General features: G+C 36.7%; 1 protein-coding gene across 1 annotated transcript in view; it reads left to right on the top strand.

Moving 5' to 3' along the window:
• Window positions 1-16,590, top strand: part of dner (delta/notch-like EGF repeat containing) — a 63,262-nt gene that overhangs the window by 29,884 nt on the left and 16,788 nt on the right. Inside the window, exons 4-7 of the mRNA NM_001282486.2 lie at window positions 29-192; window positions 3,027-3,175; window positions 3,300-3,453; window positions 11,443-11,556. Of these exons, the coding sequence (NP_001269415.2) occupies window positions 29-192; window positions 3,027-3,175; window positions 3,300-3,453; window positions 11,443-11,556 (581 nt within the window). The remainder of the gene's footprint in view (window positions 1-28; window positions 193-3,026; window positions 3,176-3,299; window positions 3,454-11,442; window positions 11,557-16,590) is intronic.

Genomic DNA, 16,590 nt, shown 5'->3' with positions numbered 1-16,590 from the left:
TGTGCTCTCTTTTTGTGTCTGTCTGTAGGCTGGTTGGAAATGTGAGTGGTTCTGCGGTGCTGTGGCGTGTTGGTGCGTCTGGTTATGAGCAGTGCTCGGTTGCTGACGGCACGATCATGTGGTTCCAGCAGAGCTCTGAGGGTCTGGTGCTGCCCGATCAGTCCCTGCCGCTGGGGCACAACTACTTCATCAGTACGTCTGCATTCTCACCTGTGTGTCTGTTATGTGGTGGAAGTGTTCTGCAGATATGCAGGCACACTTATTGGCTGTTTCTCAATATGCATTTTTCAGCCGTCTTGTGTCCTCGTGTTCTCTTGTAACGTCATCATCAGCTGCCAAAGTTCAGTTCCAATACACAAGACCGCAAGAACAGAGGACGCGTGTTCTTGATATCGAGGACGCATCGATGCAGACTTGAGCACCGAATTTGCTCTAGAAGTCCCAGAAGTCATTGCGACTGGAGGACTCAATAAAAAGAGCTGCGTTTTATTTAGATTTATTATTAAAGTTCAGAGATGTAACTCATTTACTTCAGGAGTTTCCCTAATTGAAACGGTGAATATAAACATCACCATGGACATCTTAATAAAGGAATGAACACATTAAGGCTGTTTGTTTGCTGAAATTCGTATTAAAACCTTTTTTATTTGTATTGTGCAACGTATATTGATAATGTTTTTATGCAGAGTATATATTTTAAAAAGGGGGAAAACAGTAAATCGTTAAATGAATGCTGTAATGTTTAAATAATATTCCATTAAAAACACATGAAGGTCATGTGACCATCAGGAAGAACACAGCATCTCATTTATCACAGGACGTGTCCTCTGTCCTCGCGGTCTCCTGAGTTCGTTCTTCCGAGGTCTCCACAAGAACGCAAGTCCGTACTCTGCATTCTTGGAATTGCAGCCACTGCCTTTGAAACATCCTCATGTATAATGTCTGTTTCTAAATTGTTTGCATCTCTGAGCTATTCTAGACACTAATGAGGGAATTTTTCTTTGGTTCTGTGCAGCAAACAAACTTTGTCCTTGAGCGCCACTGCAGTCTGTGTGCTTGTGCGTCTGTGCACAACTGTTTACTCATCTGTTTGTGTTTATATCTGAGATTCTCAGTTGTTTATTCTGATTTTTATGACAGTTAAACAAATTAAAAGTAAAGGAGAAAATAAGAGTACAAATAGAAAAATTATGAAAATTACCATATTTATACAAATATGGTATATAAACAGGTCAGTACTGAAAGTTGAGGTTGGCAGCATGCCGCATTAGGTAAAATTAATAATAATTATAAAAGAAAAAAAGAAAAGAAAATTTAAAAAGAGACACACAAATGGAAAAATATATTAAAGTGAATAAACTTGTTCTTCAAACTTATGGTTTTACTTCAAGAAAGGGTTGTATGCTTGTGCTAAAGGCACTAGTACTCATTTAAAAGAGTTTGGTTAAGATTACCCTAACATATAACCCAACCAAAGGTTATTATGGCACCTATCCAGCTATGGGTTATTTTTACCCAATGCATTGGGTTCTAAAATTTAACCCAGTGCATTGAGTTATTTTCATTAAATGTAATTTTTTCCATTCTGTTATTACTATTGCTACTATTACTAGTACTTTTATTAATTCTATAATTATGGCTGTGTACATAAATAACATGCAAAAATATTTAAAATGCTTTATTTCCACTATACATTTTGAGTTCCAGACACAACATTTTTATCTATTTGATATAGATCGACTATTAAACGCGAGTTTGTATCATCAGTAATTAAGAATGCTGGTGAAACGGATATAAAAATATGACACAGAAAGGTAAATCGATAAAAACAACAATAATATTGTGTTAGAGCTTAAATAAACGTTATAACGCAAATACAACATTACGCATACATGTTAATACAGCTGAACCAAAGAGCATAGAATCACCAAGAGGCGACACTCCAGTGTAATTCGAGAAACAGCCACTAAATGGCGCGGCGGCCATTTTGGAATGAAAACTGTGGAAAACTGTGGAACATTCCAAAATGGCGGAATCCAGGGCTGTTGCTGGGGGCCAAAGAGCTTAGAATGACCAAGAGGTGACACTCAATAGAACGTTCCATTGCAACAGCATCGCAACAACAGCCCCGGATTCCGCCATTTTGGAGTGGAAGCGATCGGCTGTCCATTGGATCTTATTGCTGTCCCGATGGCAAGCAGCTGCTTTGTTTTTTATTTATTTATTTGAAAAGCGCATTAAAGCTGAGATACAACCTGAAAGACCACAATACAACACTTACCATCACAATCATCAGCACTTCTATTAGTTTTCTTACAGACTTATCCCTGCTGAAAAATCCAGCTTAAACCAGCCTGGTTTAAGCTGGATATAGCTGGTTTTGGCTGGACTCCCAGCTTGGCTAGGCTGGTCAAGCTGGTTTTAGCTGGTCATCTCCCAGCCTGACCAGCTAAGACCAGGCTGGAAATGGCTGGAAACCAGCCTGGAAGTGGCCAAAACCCCTCTAAAACCAGCCTGGTTAACCAGCTAAAACCAGCCAACCAGCTTAGGCTGGTTTAACTTGGATTTTTTAGCAGGGTAATAAGCTGTTGTTCTGTTGGGGTTTTCATTCCAAAATGGCCGCCGCGCCATCTAGCGGCTGTTTACTAAATTGCACTAGAGTGTCGCCTCTTGGTGATTCTATGCTATTTGTGGGCGATGCTGTTGCAATGGAACATTCTGAGTGTCGCCTCTTGGTCATTCTAAGCTCTTTGGCTGTACTGTGTCAATTAAATCTGTTGAAATTCAAAATTTGTAACCTAACTGGTTGAGTTATTTAATAAACAACCCAAAAATAACCCAACAAAGCACCAAATATTTAACCCAACTGGTTCAGTTATTAAAAAATAACAGAATAATGGTTACAAATAGTAGCAAGCACATTGCAAAACCCCGGCAGCCGTCCTGGTGGCTCCACTTACTTTTTTAAATCAACTTATTCTTTACGACTATTGATTCAGTTGTTATTTTCCCTCCACACACTGTAGGTGTTCTTCATGTTGGCTCTCCCTCTGGTCCAGAGGTCACTTTGAGGCTTCATCTCCTGGTCAAAACCAATAACTGCATGGAGCCCGGCAGTGCATTCAGTGACCCACAATGCTCCGGGAAAGGCAAATGCGTCACCCAGTCCTCCGTGGTAATGACCTCACATCATAATGAGCCTTATTTCCTCTTTTTAGTGAACTGAATCTGTGCTGCAGTTTTCCTCTCAGAGGTGCTGATTTAACAGCTGTGTTTTCTGTCACCCGACTGGCTCACAGGACACCTTTTACTGTCGGTGTGATGATGGTTATTCTGGGATCTTCTGCGAGGAGTTTGATGCCTGCCATCTGAAGCCCTGTGAAAACAACGGCTCTTGTGCTGACCTCAGACAGAGAGATGAAGGACAAAACTACACCTGTACCTGCCAGACAGGTGTGTCTCTGTGTGTAGGCCAAGACAGAATCTGCGGGCGCAGAAATCTGCAGGTTTCTTCAGATTTTGAGCCCATCATTAGCCCCTTTCACACATACAGACCTTTCCGGAAAATTGCCGGCAATTTTCCGGAAAGGTTGTATGTGTGAACAGGTCCTTTTTGAAAATACCGGTAAATTCGTTCTGGCTATTTTCCGGAAAGAGAAGTTGTAACATTGTTGTGAATGCAGTGTGAATGCAGAAGGAAGATTGCCGTAATAAGCGCGTGCACGTCTAGAACATGCTGACGTGAGACGTCTGCTTTAGCCAATCACAACAGTCAGACGCATTTACGTCCGCGCGGTTTGTGAGAATAAAAGCCTTTCAATATTTTCCCAGACACATTTAGCTGCTAGAAGTTAGTCAGATCACGTTTATATGTTCTTCTTAATGCCAACTGTGCAAATAATCATCGATGAGATGCTTATGATAAGCCGTTGTTTGTTTACCTTCAAGCTTTGCGTGTGCCTGTGAAACAGCCTGTGAGCGCCAGCACACGCACATATTATGAATATCTCGACATGAGAAAGTGATCCTGCGAAAGTTGTTCACAATATTGATCATCCACAGAGTTTGTAATTTAGTCTAATGTTTACAAATACAAGCGCAGCCGTTTAAAGCTCATTTGTGGTGAATGATGTCAGAATTTACCGGTATTTTGAAATGAATGTGTGAATGCTCTTTTCCGGAAAATTTCCGTAACGTCCTCGCCTGTGTGAACAGCGCTTTTTTGAACATACCGGTAAAGTCGTTCCGGAAATTTTCCGGATATTTACCGGTATCACTGTGTGAAAGGGGCTATTGAGTCTACTTATTTACTTGTGTAAAAGTGTGTATATTTATTCTGTTTTAAAATTATTTTCAGTAATATTATTGTCAAAAATGAAAATGTTAATTTGATTTATTTGCAATACAGTGTGTACAGTAATATTTTCTGTCTTTCAGTAGATATATAATATGAGAGACTTTGTTTACCAAATAAGTGGATCTAATTGGATTTGCATTGTAAACATTAAATCAAAGTTAAAAAGGTATCAATTTTTATTTCATATATTATGTTTTTAGTTATGATACTTCCAAAATCATTTCATATCTGCAGATTTTATACAAAATTCTGCGCAGAAATGGCAAAAAATGTCCATAAACTCTGTCCGGCCATACTTATGGGGACCAAATGTCCTTAGAAGTAACCAATCTCAGTCAATTTTGACCTTGTTGTAACAATTGTTTGGCCCCATGAGGAAAACTGCTCATTCAGTTCAATTCAATTCACCTTTATTTGTATAGCGCTTTAGATTGTGTCAAAGCAGCTTTACATAAATGGTCATAGTAAATTGGAACAGTGTAGTTCAGTTTTTTTAGTGTTTAAGTTCAGTTCAGTTTAGCTGAGTTCAGTGTGGTTTACCGATCCTCATGAATAACACTTACATTTTGACAATGTACAAATGCAGATTGTTCCCTGCCCTTCTGAAAAAAAAAAAAACAGCTTAAACCAGCCTAGGCTGGTTGGCTGGTTTTAGCTGGTCGACCAGGCTGGTTTTAGAGGAGTTTTGACCATTTCCAGGCTGGTTTTTCAGGCTAGATGACCAGCTAAAACCAACTTGACCACCCTAGCCAGGTTGGGAGCCCAGTCAAAACCAGCTATGTTCAGCTTAAACAAAGCTGGTCAATTTAGCTGGTCATTTAGCTGGTCATTTTCCAGCCTGACCAGCTAAGACCAGGCTGGAAATGGCTGGAAACCAGCCTGGAAATGGCCAAAACCCCTCTAAAACCAGCCTGGTCAACCAGCTAAAACCAGCCAACCAGCCTAGGCTGGTTAAAGCTGGATTTTTCAGCAGGGAGGGTTGGGTTAAGGGGTAGGGAGATACAATATACAGTTTGTACAGTACAAAAACCATTACGTCAATGGGAAGTCCTCATAAATACAGTGCAAGAATGTGTGTCTGTTGTTTGTTTATTTAATGAGGTGTATAATACTTGCCTCAACAATAATATCATAATTGTTGTTTTATTATGTGTGAGTAGATTTATCAAATATGCCACTCGTTTGGCAAAAAAATAAATAAATAAATAAAAATAAATATACAGTTGAAGTCAGAATTAGTAGCCCCCTCCTTTGAATTTTTTTTCTTTTTAAAATATTTCCCAAATGATTTTTAACAGAGCAAGGAAATGTTTACAGTATGTCTGATAATATTTTTTCTTCTGTAGAAAGTCTTATTTGTTTTATATCGGCTAAAATAAAACCTTTTAAAAAATTTTAAAAATTAACATTTTTTGAAAGACATTTTAAGGTCAAAATTATTAGCCCCTTTAAGCTATATATTTTTCCGATAGTCTACAGAACAAACCATCATTATACAATAACTTGCCTAATTACCCTAACTTGCCTAGTTAACCTAATTAACCTAGTTAAACCTTTAAATGTCACTTTAAGCTGTATAGAAGTGTCTTGAAAAATATCTAGTCAAATATTATGTACTGTCATCATGGCAAAGATAAAATAAATCAGTTATTAGAAATGAGTTATTAAAACTATTATGTTTAGAAATGTGCTGAAAACATCACTCTCTGTTAAACTGAAATCGAGGAAAAAAATAAACGGGGGCTCATAATTCTGACTTCAACTGTATATATATATATATATATATATATATATGGATTTACTATTTAAACAAAGTGCCGCAAAACACGAAAATTACTGTTGCACTTGTCTGAAAATAGCAACAAATTGCGTCAAACATGTCTTGCACCTTGTTGCGCCGGATGCATGATAGGGCCCTTAATGTTAGTAATTTTACTGTAAGATGCCCTTAAGAAAGGTTAGTTTAGGTTCTACACTGAAAAAAATGGTTCATTGCAAAATGTTGCAAACAATTTATATAACCTAAATTTAAACAAACAAAATAAGTAAAGGACATGACTAAATTTAAGAGTGGCAAGGTTGCGTAGTGGGTGGCGATGTCTGCTCACAGCAAGAAGGTTGCTGGTTTAAGTCTCGGCTGGGTCAGTTGACATTTCTGTGTGGAGTTTGCATGTTTTCCCCTTGTTGGCGTGGGTTTCCTCCGGATGCTCCGGTTTCCCCCACAAGTCCAAACAAATGCACTATAGATGAATTGGGTAAGCTAAATTGGCCATAGTGTATGTGTGTGAATGAATGTATGGGTGTTTCCCAGTGATGGGCTGCAGCTGGAAGTTGTGTAAAACATATGCTGGATAAGTTGGTAGTTCATTCTGCTGTGGCGTCCCCAGATTAATAAAGAGACTAAACTGAAAAGAAAATGAATGAATTACCAAATTTCATTTGTTTAAACTCAGCCCAAATAAATAGTTTGCAACCACTTACCTTAAAAAATAATCCAATGAATCACTTTCTTCAGTGTACACAAATATTCATATTAAAGCTTTTCATAATTCACTCTTTGAATAAATTAGCATAGCATAAATCTAGCACAAAAAATGAATTGAACCTTATAATTTCTGCATAGATGCATGCGCTGTCAGGGAAGAATGGAGGTTAACCTTGGGCTCAATGCTTTGAGTTTTAATGAAGATGCTTACAATGATAGAAATAAATAGGAAAAGAAGAGCAAAATAAAAGGTGAGCAAGAGACATGAAGGTCACGGATGAACAAACGCCTTTGATAATGTAAATGAAGATTATTTTCAGCCTGGTATTTAAGAAGCAACTCTGCCTTTTTTAAGAAATGTTGTCTGGGACGTGCTGATTGTGTAGCGTATCTGTTAAGGTCTAGAGGAACAAGTGCAAACACATAAACAAACACGGTTTACCGCTCTGTCCGTTTCTGTAAGAGGATTATAGAGAACACAGGAGGCCATAAATGATGTTAATTAGCTGTGTTGTAAGAAAAGCACACAGCCTGCTTTGGCCCACTGATTTGTGCTGGTTTATAACTGAAGGCTTTGTTAAATGTTTTTAAATCTGAAGAAAAGGAACAGATTGTGTTTACTAGGAGCCATTTGGGAGGTTTTTCTACATTACGAGGACTAAATGTCCCCACAAGCAATATAAAAACCTGAAATCAACATCACATGAAAATGAGTTTTTGTGAGGGTTAGTTTTAGGGATTAAAAACTGGAAATGCTATTATTATTATTATTATTATTATTATTATTATTATTATTATTATTATTATTATTATTATTATTATTATTATTATTATTGTTATTATTATTATTATTATTGTTATTATTATTATTATTATTATTGTTGTTGTTATTAATATTTTATCATTATTATTATTATTATTATTATTATTATTATTGTTATTAATATTTTATTATCATTATTATTATTATTATTATTATCATTATTGTTATTAATATTTTATCATCATTATTATTATTATTATTATCATTATTGTTATTAATATTTTATCATCATCATCATCATTATTATTATTATTATTATTATTATTATTATTATTATTATTATTGTTATCTTTATTATCATTATTATTATTATTATCATTATTATTATTATTATCATCATCATCATCATCATCATTATTATTATTATTATTATTATTATTATTATCATTATTGTTATTAATATTTTATCATCATCATTATTATTATTATTATTATCTTTATTATCATTATTAATATTATTATAATTATAATTATTATTATTATTATTATTATTATTATTATCATCATCATCATCATCATTATCATCATTATTATTATTATTATTATTATTATCTTTATTATCATTATTTTTATTATCATCATCATCATCATCATCATTATTATTATTATTATTATGTATTTTTTATGTTCTCTGTTTTACATTTATAAGGTTAGCAAGATTCATTCATTCATTTATTTTCCTTCAGCCTAGTCCCTTATTTATCAGAGGTCACCACAGCGGAATGAACCGCCATCTATTCAAGCATATGTTTTACATAGCGGATGCCTTTTCAGCCATAACCAAGTACTGAAAAACACCCATACACACATACTCTCACTACGGCCCATTTAGTTCATCCAATTCACCTTTAGCGCATGTGTTTGGAGTCTGGGAGAAACCGGAACACTAAGAGGAAACCCACGCCAACACGGGGAGAACATGCAAACTCCGCAGAATTGCCAACTGACCCAGCCAGGTCTTGAACCATCAAGCATCAACCTTCTTGCTGTGAGGCCTCAGTGTTAACCACGGAGCCACCATGCCGCCAATAGTGTGAATTGGACATTAAAATAGAGTGCGATCAAAAACATTAGTGAGGGTTCAGAATAATTTATTCAGATTAGTGTAGACATAGCCTTGGTTTTGGTAGATTTGCCGCTTTCTTTGAAGTAAACACCCAGTGCTTTAATTGGCCTACTGCTTTGCATATTAAAATAATAGATAAATGCTGGCTTTGATGTAAACTGAAAACAATATGGGTCATTTGGGTTAAAATGCATCAACTGTCTACATCAAACAATATGTGTATGAAAGGGGAAATAATGATAAATACATTTTTACTCATACTTGTGTTTTGCGAAATTACTGTCAGGATCCAATATTTTTCAGTAATGCATCAAAAAACAAATTAACCTGACAAATAGACACACACTTCTTTTGCTGCATTCTCATGTCATACTAAGACAAGCAGCTTTGGGTTTAATAAAAAGCTGTTTTTGGACTAAAAAGGACATTTTTCGAGCGTTTTGGTATGAGCTATTACACATCAGAAATTGTGCTCTTCAGCATTAAGGTCCCTGTTCGAGTCCTGCCTGGGTCAGTTGGTCAGTTTGCATGTTCTTCCGTGGGTTATAAATAGCTACAAAGTAACTAATTAACATAATTAAATTACTTTTCCACTAAAAAAGTTGAGTGAGGGATCATTTAATTATAGTTACTTATAATAGACTTGGCTTAAATACTGTAAAGTCAACATTTCTATATGAATTAATTCAATGCAGCAGATTAATACATGCTTTGCAGATTAATTCATCTTTCAACAGAAGAACATAAAGCATTTGTCAAGACAATTGCATATGCTTAAAAAACTAAATTTAGAGAAATTAGTTCATGACAATATATATGATCTAAATTGTGTTTGTGTTTGTGTTTGTGTGTATGTATTTGTTATTAAAATATTTAGCACAATAACAACAATTTTTCGACTGAATAAGGCCTTTTGTCCAACAATAAAAAACTATTAAATGTTTTAGGAATTTACATTACAACATATGGATTGAATTATCTTCAATTCTTTTTAAACTATGGTCAATTATATGTATAGTTAAAGTCAGAATTATTACCCCCCCTGTTTATTTTTTTCCCCATATTCTGTTTATCGAAGAGATTTTTTCAACACGTTTTAATAACTCATCTCTAATAACTGATTTATTTTATCTTTGCCATGATGACGGTACAGAATATTTGACTACATATTTTTAATACACTTTTATACAGCTTAAAGTGACATTTAAAGGCTTAACTAGGTTAATTAGGTTAACTTAGCAGACTATCGAAAAAATAAATAGCTGAAAGGGGCTAATAATTTTGACCTTAAAATGTTTTTTGCCGAAAGACTTTCTCCAGAAGAAAAAAATATTATCAGACATACTGTGAAAATTCCCTTGCTCGGTTAAACATCATTTGAGAAATATTTAAAAAATAAATTAAAAAATCAAAGGGGGCTAATAATTCTGCCTTATATATATTTATTTATATACGTCAGATTTATTTAGTTTAGTCTTTACTCCAATAAATTACTTACTAAGTAACTGGGTTAATTTTCAGACAGAAACATTAATTTAAATACAATTGTAATAAGGTAATTAGTCATTAGTTCTTTTTGTGAAGTGACTTACCCAACACTGCTCATAATTAGGGCCAGACAGAATCTGCAGACGTTGTTTTAATATTTCTGCTGAGAATTTTGTTTAAAAATCTGCAAATTTTTGCAGAATGATTTTGGGAGTATCGTAACTAAAAACTTAACATATGAAATAAAAAAAAAATACATTTTAAACTTTTATTTAATGTTTGCAATGCAAATCCAATTGGATCCTCTTTTTTGGTAAACAAAGCAAGTCTCTAATATAATAATATCTACTACAAGACAGAAAATATTACTTGACAACGTGTATTGTAAATAAATCATATGAACAATTTCTTATCAGTCAATAATATCACAGAAATTAATTACAAAACTGAATTAATAAAAATTAACAAAAGTAGAAATTTTCTGTGGAAATCTGCGGATTTCTGCACGCACAGATTCTGTGTGGGCCTACTCATAATCTATAAGCAAAACATCCCCTCCCTCTTCAACAATATATCTTTTCTGATTGGTGTTCACTAGAACAAGAGCCTGTCAATCACATGAGATCCACCAATAGGAAACCACAACCATCCAATCAATTCGTCATAGACAAAATCAAGTCCCGCCCCTCATTTGTTGTTGTTCGAAAATAAAAGGCAAAGATCTCAGTTTCCATTTTGTGCTGATGTTAAAGTACAAATGAAATCAAAGCTAATAATATTGATTTAGTTAGCTAGTTTTGTGGTGAACAACTCATCTGTGTATGTCATTAAGAAACAAAAAAAATGGTTTACCCTTGTAATCTTTAATAGAACTGTTTGTTTTCAGTTAAATTCTCAGATTATGTCTGTCTGAGGTATTGGGCGTGTCTAACACACTTAACCACGCCCCTCCAGCTGTCAGTTTTGACAAACATAAATAGCAAGGAGGAGGAGTCTGTTAGGTCTGTTTGTCTGTTGAAATTCCTAATTTACTACATCCAATCAGCTCACAGTAGAAAAAACAAGCCACTCCCACCTGTTTCTCCAGGAACTGCGTCACAATGTGACAAAAAAAAAAACAGTCGCAGCTTCTGGTTCATGCAGACTTTAACTGTTTTACCCTATTTACCTGATTCAAATGGGTTCAAACTAGGAAAATAAATCAATCTATGTGTGTGTTCAAGGTTTTGAAGGAGAGCGCTGTCAGTCATTGGTGGATCACTGTGTTTCTGGACCCTGCAGGAACGGAGCCACTTGCTCCAGCAGCCTTGAAGGACCTCACTGCTATTGTGCTGAAGGTACTCACACTATTAATAGCCTCTTCCCATGAAAATCACGTCCGACACAATCAAATCTGTTGTGTGTTTAGCCCTGTGTGTGTGTGTTTGCAAGTGTACGCGTGTGTTAAGCTTGAATTGTCCTGATTCGTGCTCTATTTCTGCTCGCTCTCTCTAAGTGTGTCAGAGAGTTGCTTATTTTAAACTCTCTTGCTTTCTTCCAATTAATCGTGAAACGCGGCCCAGCGCCGCCCCCTCTCTCTCTGGAGGACTGTACCTTCAGCGAAGGCTCTTTCTCTAAGCAGGGCAGCCTCGCAGTCAGCAGATAGAACCGGGACACTTCCTGAAGAAGCACGAAAAAAACAGTTCGGGGAGGAAATATGATAGGAGTCTCTTCAACTCTTGAGGCAGAAATGCACTCGTAGGCTGAAATACTCAGGGTTCGTACGAGTGCTGGAAAGCTTTGAAAATGCTTGAATTAAGATCCAGTGTTTTCGAGGCATGGAAAAAAGTGCTAAACTGTATGTTCACACAGACTGAGACGCTGAGAATGAAACAGCATGATGCCGACAGAAGAAAACACAAACACGAGTACAAGAGCACGCGTCCCAAACACGCACAGACCTCGAGTGCCCGCATCCAGCGGGATCGCACATGGTCTGAGCCAGGGGTCACCAACCTTTATGAAACTGAGAGCTACTTCTTGGGTACCGATTAATGTGGAGGGCTACCAGTTTGATAAACACTTCTCAAATAACAAATTTGCTCAATTTACTTTTAATTATACTTTATGTTTTTCGTAATAATGAATGATATTCATCCATGTGAAGACACTGATCATGTTAATGATTCTCACAAAATCAACAATCAACAATGATTTAACAGGGTAGGAAATATCCTGTATTTATTGTATCAATGTGCAACACTTTATTTTTTATATATCTCTGCAAATATTTACATTTTTAAATTATTACTTCTATATTAGATTAAGCTTACTGGTAAGTGGCGCTATGGTGAGCTATTTTTAGAATAGGCCTGCGGGCAACACATGGGATCCTCACAGGCTACCTGGTTCCCCGCGGGCACCATGTTGGTGACCTCTGTTCTGAGCGCACTCACTACGGAGCCCATACAGAGACACAATAACAGAACAGAGACTCAAGGCCCTATCATACACCCGGTGCAGTGGGGCGCAAGACGCGGTGCAGTAGTCTTTTGGTAGTTTCAGCTTGGCACAAGAGTCGTTTTGAGGCGTTGCGCTACGCTGTTTAAATAGCAAATGCATTAGCCATTAGCGCTCATTTTTGCGCCCATAGGCGTTCTGGTCTAAAAAGGAAGGGGTTCTGAGGCGGACCGCTGGCGCGTTGCTATTTTGAGAAACTAAAATAGATTTTTCATTAGACCAAAACTAACCCGGTCTAAACTCCAGCGCAGAGTTGCGCCTCGCTTACACACTGCTTAATACGCACAAGAGAGCAATAGGCAAATATCTTTACATATGAAAAAATGTAAATATTAAGGATGTATATAGGATATAATAAGAATAGATATAGGATATAAATATAAAGGATTAAGATATTACAAAACATATTATTTTCTAGCCTACATCAATATGAAAAACCACTGCTTTTATGTCTTCTTCATCTCGGGAGGCTTTTTCAGTTCATTCATAACAATTTGCTTTTGTATAATGTTATTATTATTAGCAGTATTATTTATTAGATCCATATTTATATTTGTTTTATTAAAAACAAGCTTAGATTTGCCCACCTGTCAGGTTTTAGACCATTTGGGGCACAGCATGTGTTTTAGGAGATAACTCAGATATAACTCTATTCATTTATTCGTTTGCTGGAAATTAGAACTGAATTTAGAAATGGTTTTGAAATGAATATTTGCACTTAACAAACAAAATTATTTATTTATAGACTAATTGATGTCTGTGCGTAAAGGTTTCCCAATCCAAGAGCGAAAGTGAAAGTGATCCATTATCTCTCATTCTCACGCAGTAGATGCTCTGTTTAACAGTTTTCTTTTAGAAAACTGTCAACTGTTAACTGTTTGCTTGTGAAATGCTCATTTTTTCCACTTAGACTTACTTTGCGTCCTGTAAATAGCGAATGCGCTCTTGGCGTGACGCAGCTGACTCTTAAAGGGAATGAGAGATGAGATTCTAATTGGTTTATTCTCAAAACACACCTATAACTCATTAAGAAAACAAACTCAACCCTTTTAGAACATGCGCCGCAGCACAAGGCAGATTTCCCGTCCTTAAATTAGCAAAAACGCGTCCTGACACGCCCTGAAAGCATTTGCGCCCTGCGTTTTGCACTCTGCGCATGGACCGTCAAAATAGAGCCCTCAATGACATACAGGACAAGACAGTGCTAGTGTCTAGACTCTGCCACCAAAAAAAGAATTTACATGGGCAGAGTGGCAGAACCCTGACAGCAAAAAATTATTAAAAATATAATTTATTTTTACAATTATTATCTGGTTATACTCACATACCACCACAACACAACTGTTTAAAAGCCTTATAGATTTTTTTTTTTTTTTTTGCATAATAGGACCCCTTTAAAACATATTTAAATACAATCAAAATCACAGTCTGGGTTCATATTCTTTTTATTCACTTATTTTCCCACTCGCTCATAAGCCAACATGGGTTTATACATTCAGTAGTACTTAAGCATTTGTAATCCCACCGGCCCTTCACCGCCCAACCCGCTCCGAGCTGGGATAGAACCGGCGACCTTCCGCATGGGAGTCGGTTGATCTAACAAGGAGGCTAAAAACCATGGCCTCTAGTGTCTGTCGCTAGAGCACCTTTAGAGGTCAGAGGAGTGAGGTTTACCTGCACAGCACACACTAGCTGGCCTCCGTTACACTCACCCACCTAAACCTCACTCCCATCCGGGTCACGGCACCAATGTAACCCCACCGGTCCTACGCCACCCAACCCGCTCCGAGCTGGTATCGAACCGACGACCTTCCGCATGGGATTCGGTTGCTCTACCAAGGAGGCTAAAGACCATGGCCTCTAGCGTCTGTCACTAGAGCAACCTTAGATGTCAGAGGAGTGAGGTTTACCTGCACAGCGCACACTAGCTAGCCTCCGTTACATATATAAAAGTAATGTAGAGAAGTTCAAGAGGGAAGAGGTTTGACAAATTCAAAACGATTTGTACTCACACTTTGTTTCTCCTTTTGTGTTTCACAAAAAAAAACATGGAATGATATGAGGATGATGACAATCTGCACTGAATAATGGCAGCATTTTCATTTCTGCTTAAACTATTCTTTCAATTCTGGCAGTGAAAAACATTCATGTTGGCTCTGTCAGGCTGTGCGAGTTTCATTACGATAATGCATGAAAGTGCTCCAGTAAGGGAAACTGTGCGGTGGGCGGATCAGCGCACTGAGCTCTATTTCTCTGTGTGTGACTGACATTTATTGAAGGGATCATAGCAGCGAAGCTTGTAATCTGCTGGTGTGTGCATGTTTGGGAGAGGAGACTACATACGCACAAAAACACAAACATACATGTGTAGGTTTTTGTCTAGTTAAACTCCAACCCTCAATCGTAGGCCTGGCACGATATACATTTGTACGATATATTGCCCCAAAATACATTGCGATTAAACAATATTATTGTCATTTTAAGACCAGTTTGTGTCACTTAATATATAATGCCAGAGATGCAATTTAATATCATCACGATGCAGCTACACTCTTCCAAAGAACATATACTTTATTCTTAAGAATATTTAATTTAATTATAGTTATAATAATAATAATAATAATAATAATAATAATAATAATAATAATAATAGCCATTGGAATCAAAAATGTGAAAATATATATCCTAAATAAATAAAGAGAAATGTTTACAAAAAAGTGCAAGGTAAAAAGTAATACAGGCTGCTATTACCAGTTACCAGATCTATTTTCAGCTGTCAGACACCCACATGAATATATACTACAGTAATTTATAGTAAATACTATAGTGTTTCTTAATCATACTGGCACTGACAACTCCAATAGAGATAGATATGTTGCAACGAATGTGATTGATGAATCACTTTATACGCATGTTAACAATGCATTCGGAAAGTATTGATAGCGCTTCACTTTTTCCACATTTTTTTATGTTGCAGTCTTATTCCAAAATGGATTTAATTAACTTATTTCCTCAAAGTTCTACACACAATACCCTATAATGACAATGCGAAAAAAGAGTTTTTAAAATTGTTGCAAATTTACTAAAAATAAAAACCTGAAAAATCGCATGTGCATCAGTATTCACAGCCTTTGCTCAATACTTTGTTGATGCACCTTTGGCAGCAATTACAGCCTCAAGTCTTTTTGAATATGATGCCACAAGCTTGGCACACCTGTCTTTGGGAATTTTTACCCATTCCCCTTTGCAGTACCTCTCAAGCTCTATCAGGTTGGATGGGAAGCATTGGTGTACAGCCATTTTCAGATCTCTCCAGACATGTTCAATAGGATTTAGGTCTGGCCTCTGGCTGGGCCACTCAAGGACATTCACTGAGTTGTTGTGAAGCCACTCCATTGATATTTTGGTGGTGTGCTTTGGGTCATTGTCCTGCTGGAACATGAACCGTCACCCCAGTCTGAGGTCAGGAGCACTCTGAAGCAGGTTTTCATTCAGGATGTCTCTGTACATTGCTAAATTCATCTTTCCCTCTATCCTGACTAGTCTTCCAGTTCCTGCTGCTGAAAAACATCCCCACAGCATGATGCTACCACCACCATGCTTCACTGTAGGGATTAGCCTGGTGATGAGCGCTGCCTGGTTTTCTCCAAACGTAACGCCTGGCATTCACTCTAAAGAGTTCAATTTTAGTCTCATCAGACCAGAGAATTTAGTTTCTTATGGTCTGAGAGTCCTTCAGATGCCTTTTGGCAAATTCCAGGTGGGGAGTGGCTTCCGTCTGGCCTCTCTACCATACAGGCCTGATTGGTGGATTGCTGCTCAGATGGTTGTCCTTCTGTAAGGTTCTCCTCTCTCCACAGAAGAACGCTGGA

Source organism: Danio rerio, chromosome 18 (assembly GCF_052040795.2).
Source record: "Danio rerio strain M-AB ecotype USA chromosome 18, GRCz13ab, whole genome shotgun sequence".
NCBI lineage: Eukaryota > Metazoa > Chordata > Actinopteri > Cypriniformes > Danionidae > Danio > Danio rerio.
This window is presented reverse-complemented; position numbering and strand designations above follow the sequence as displayed.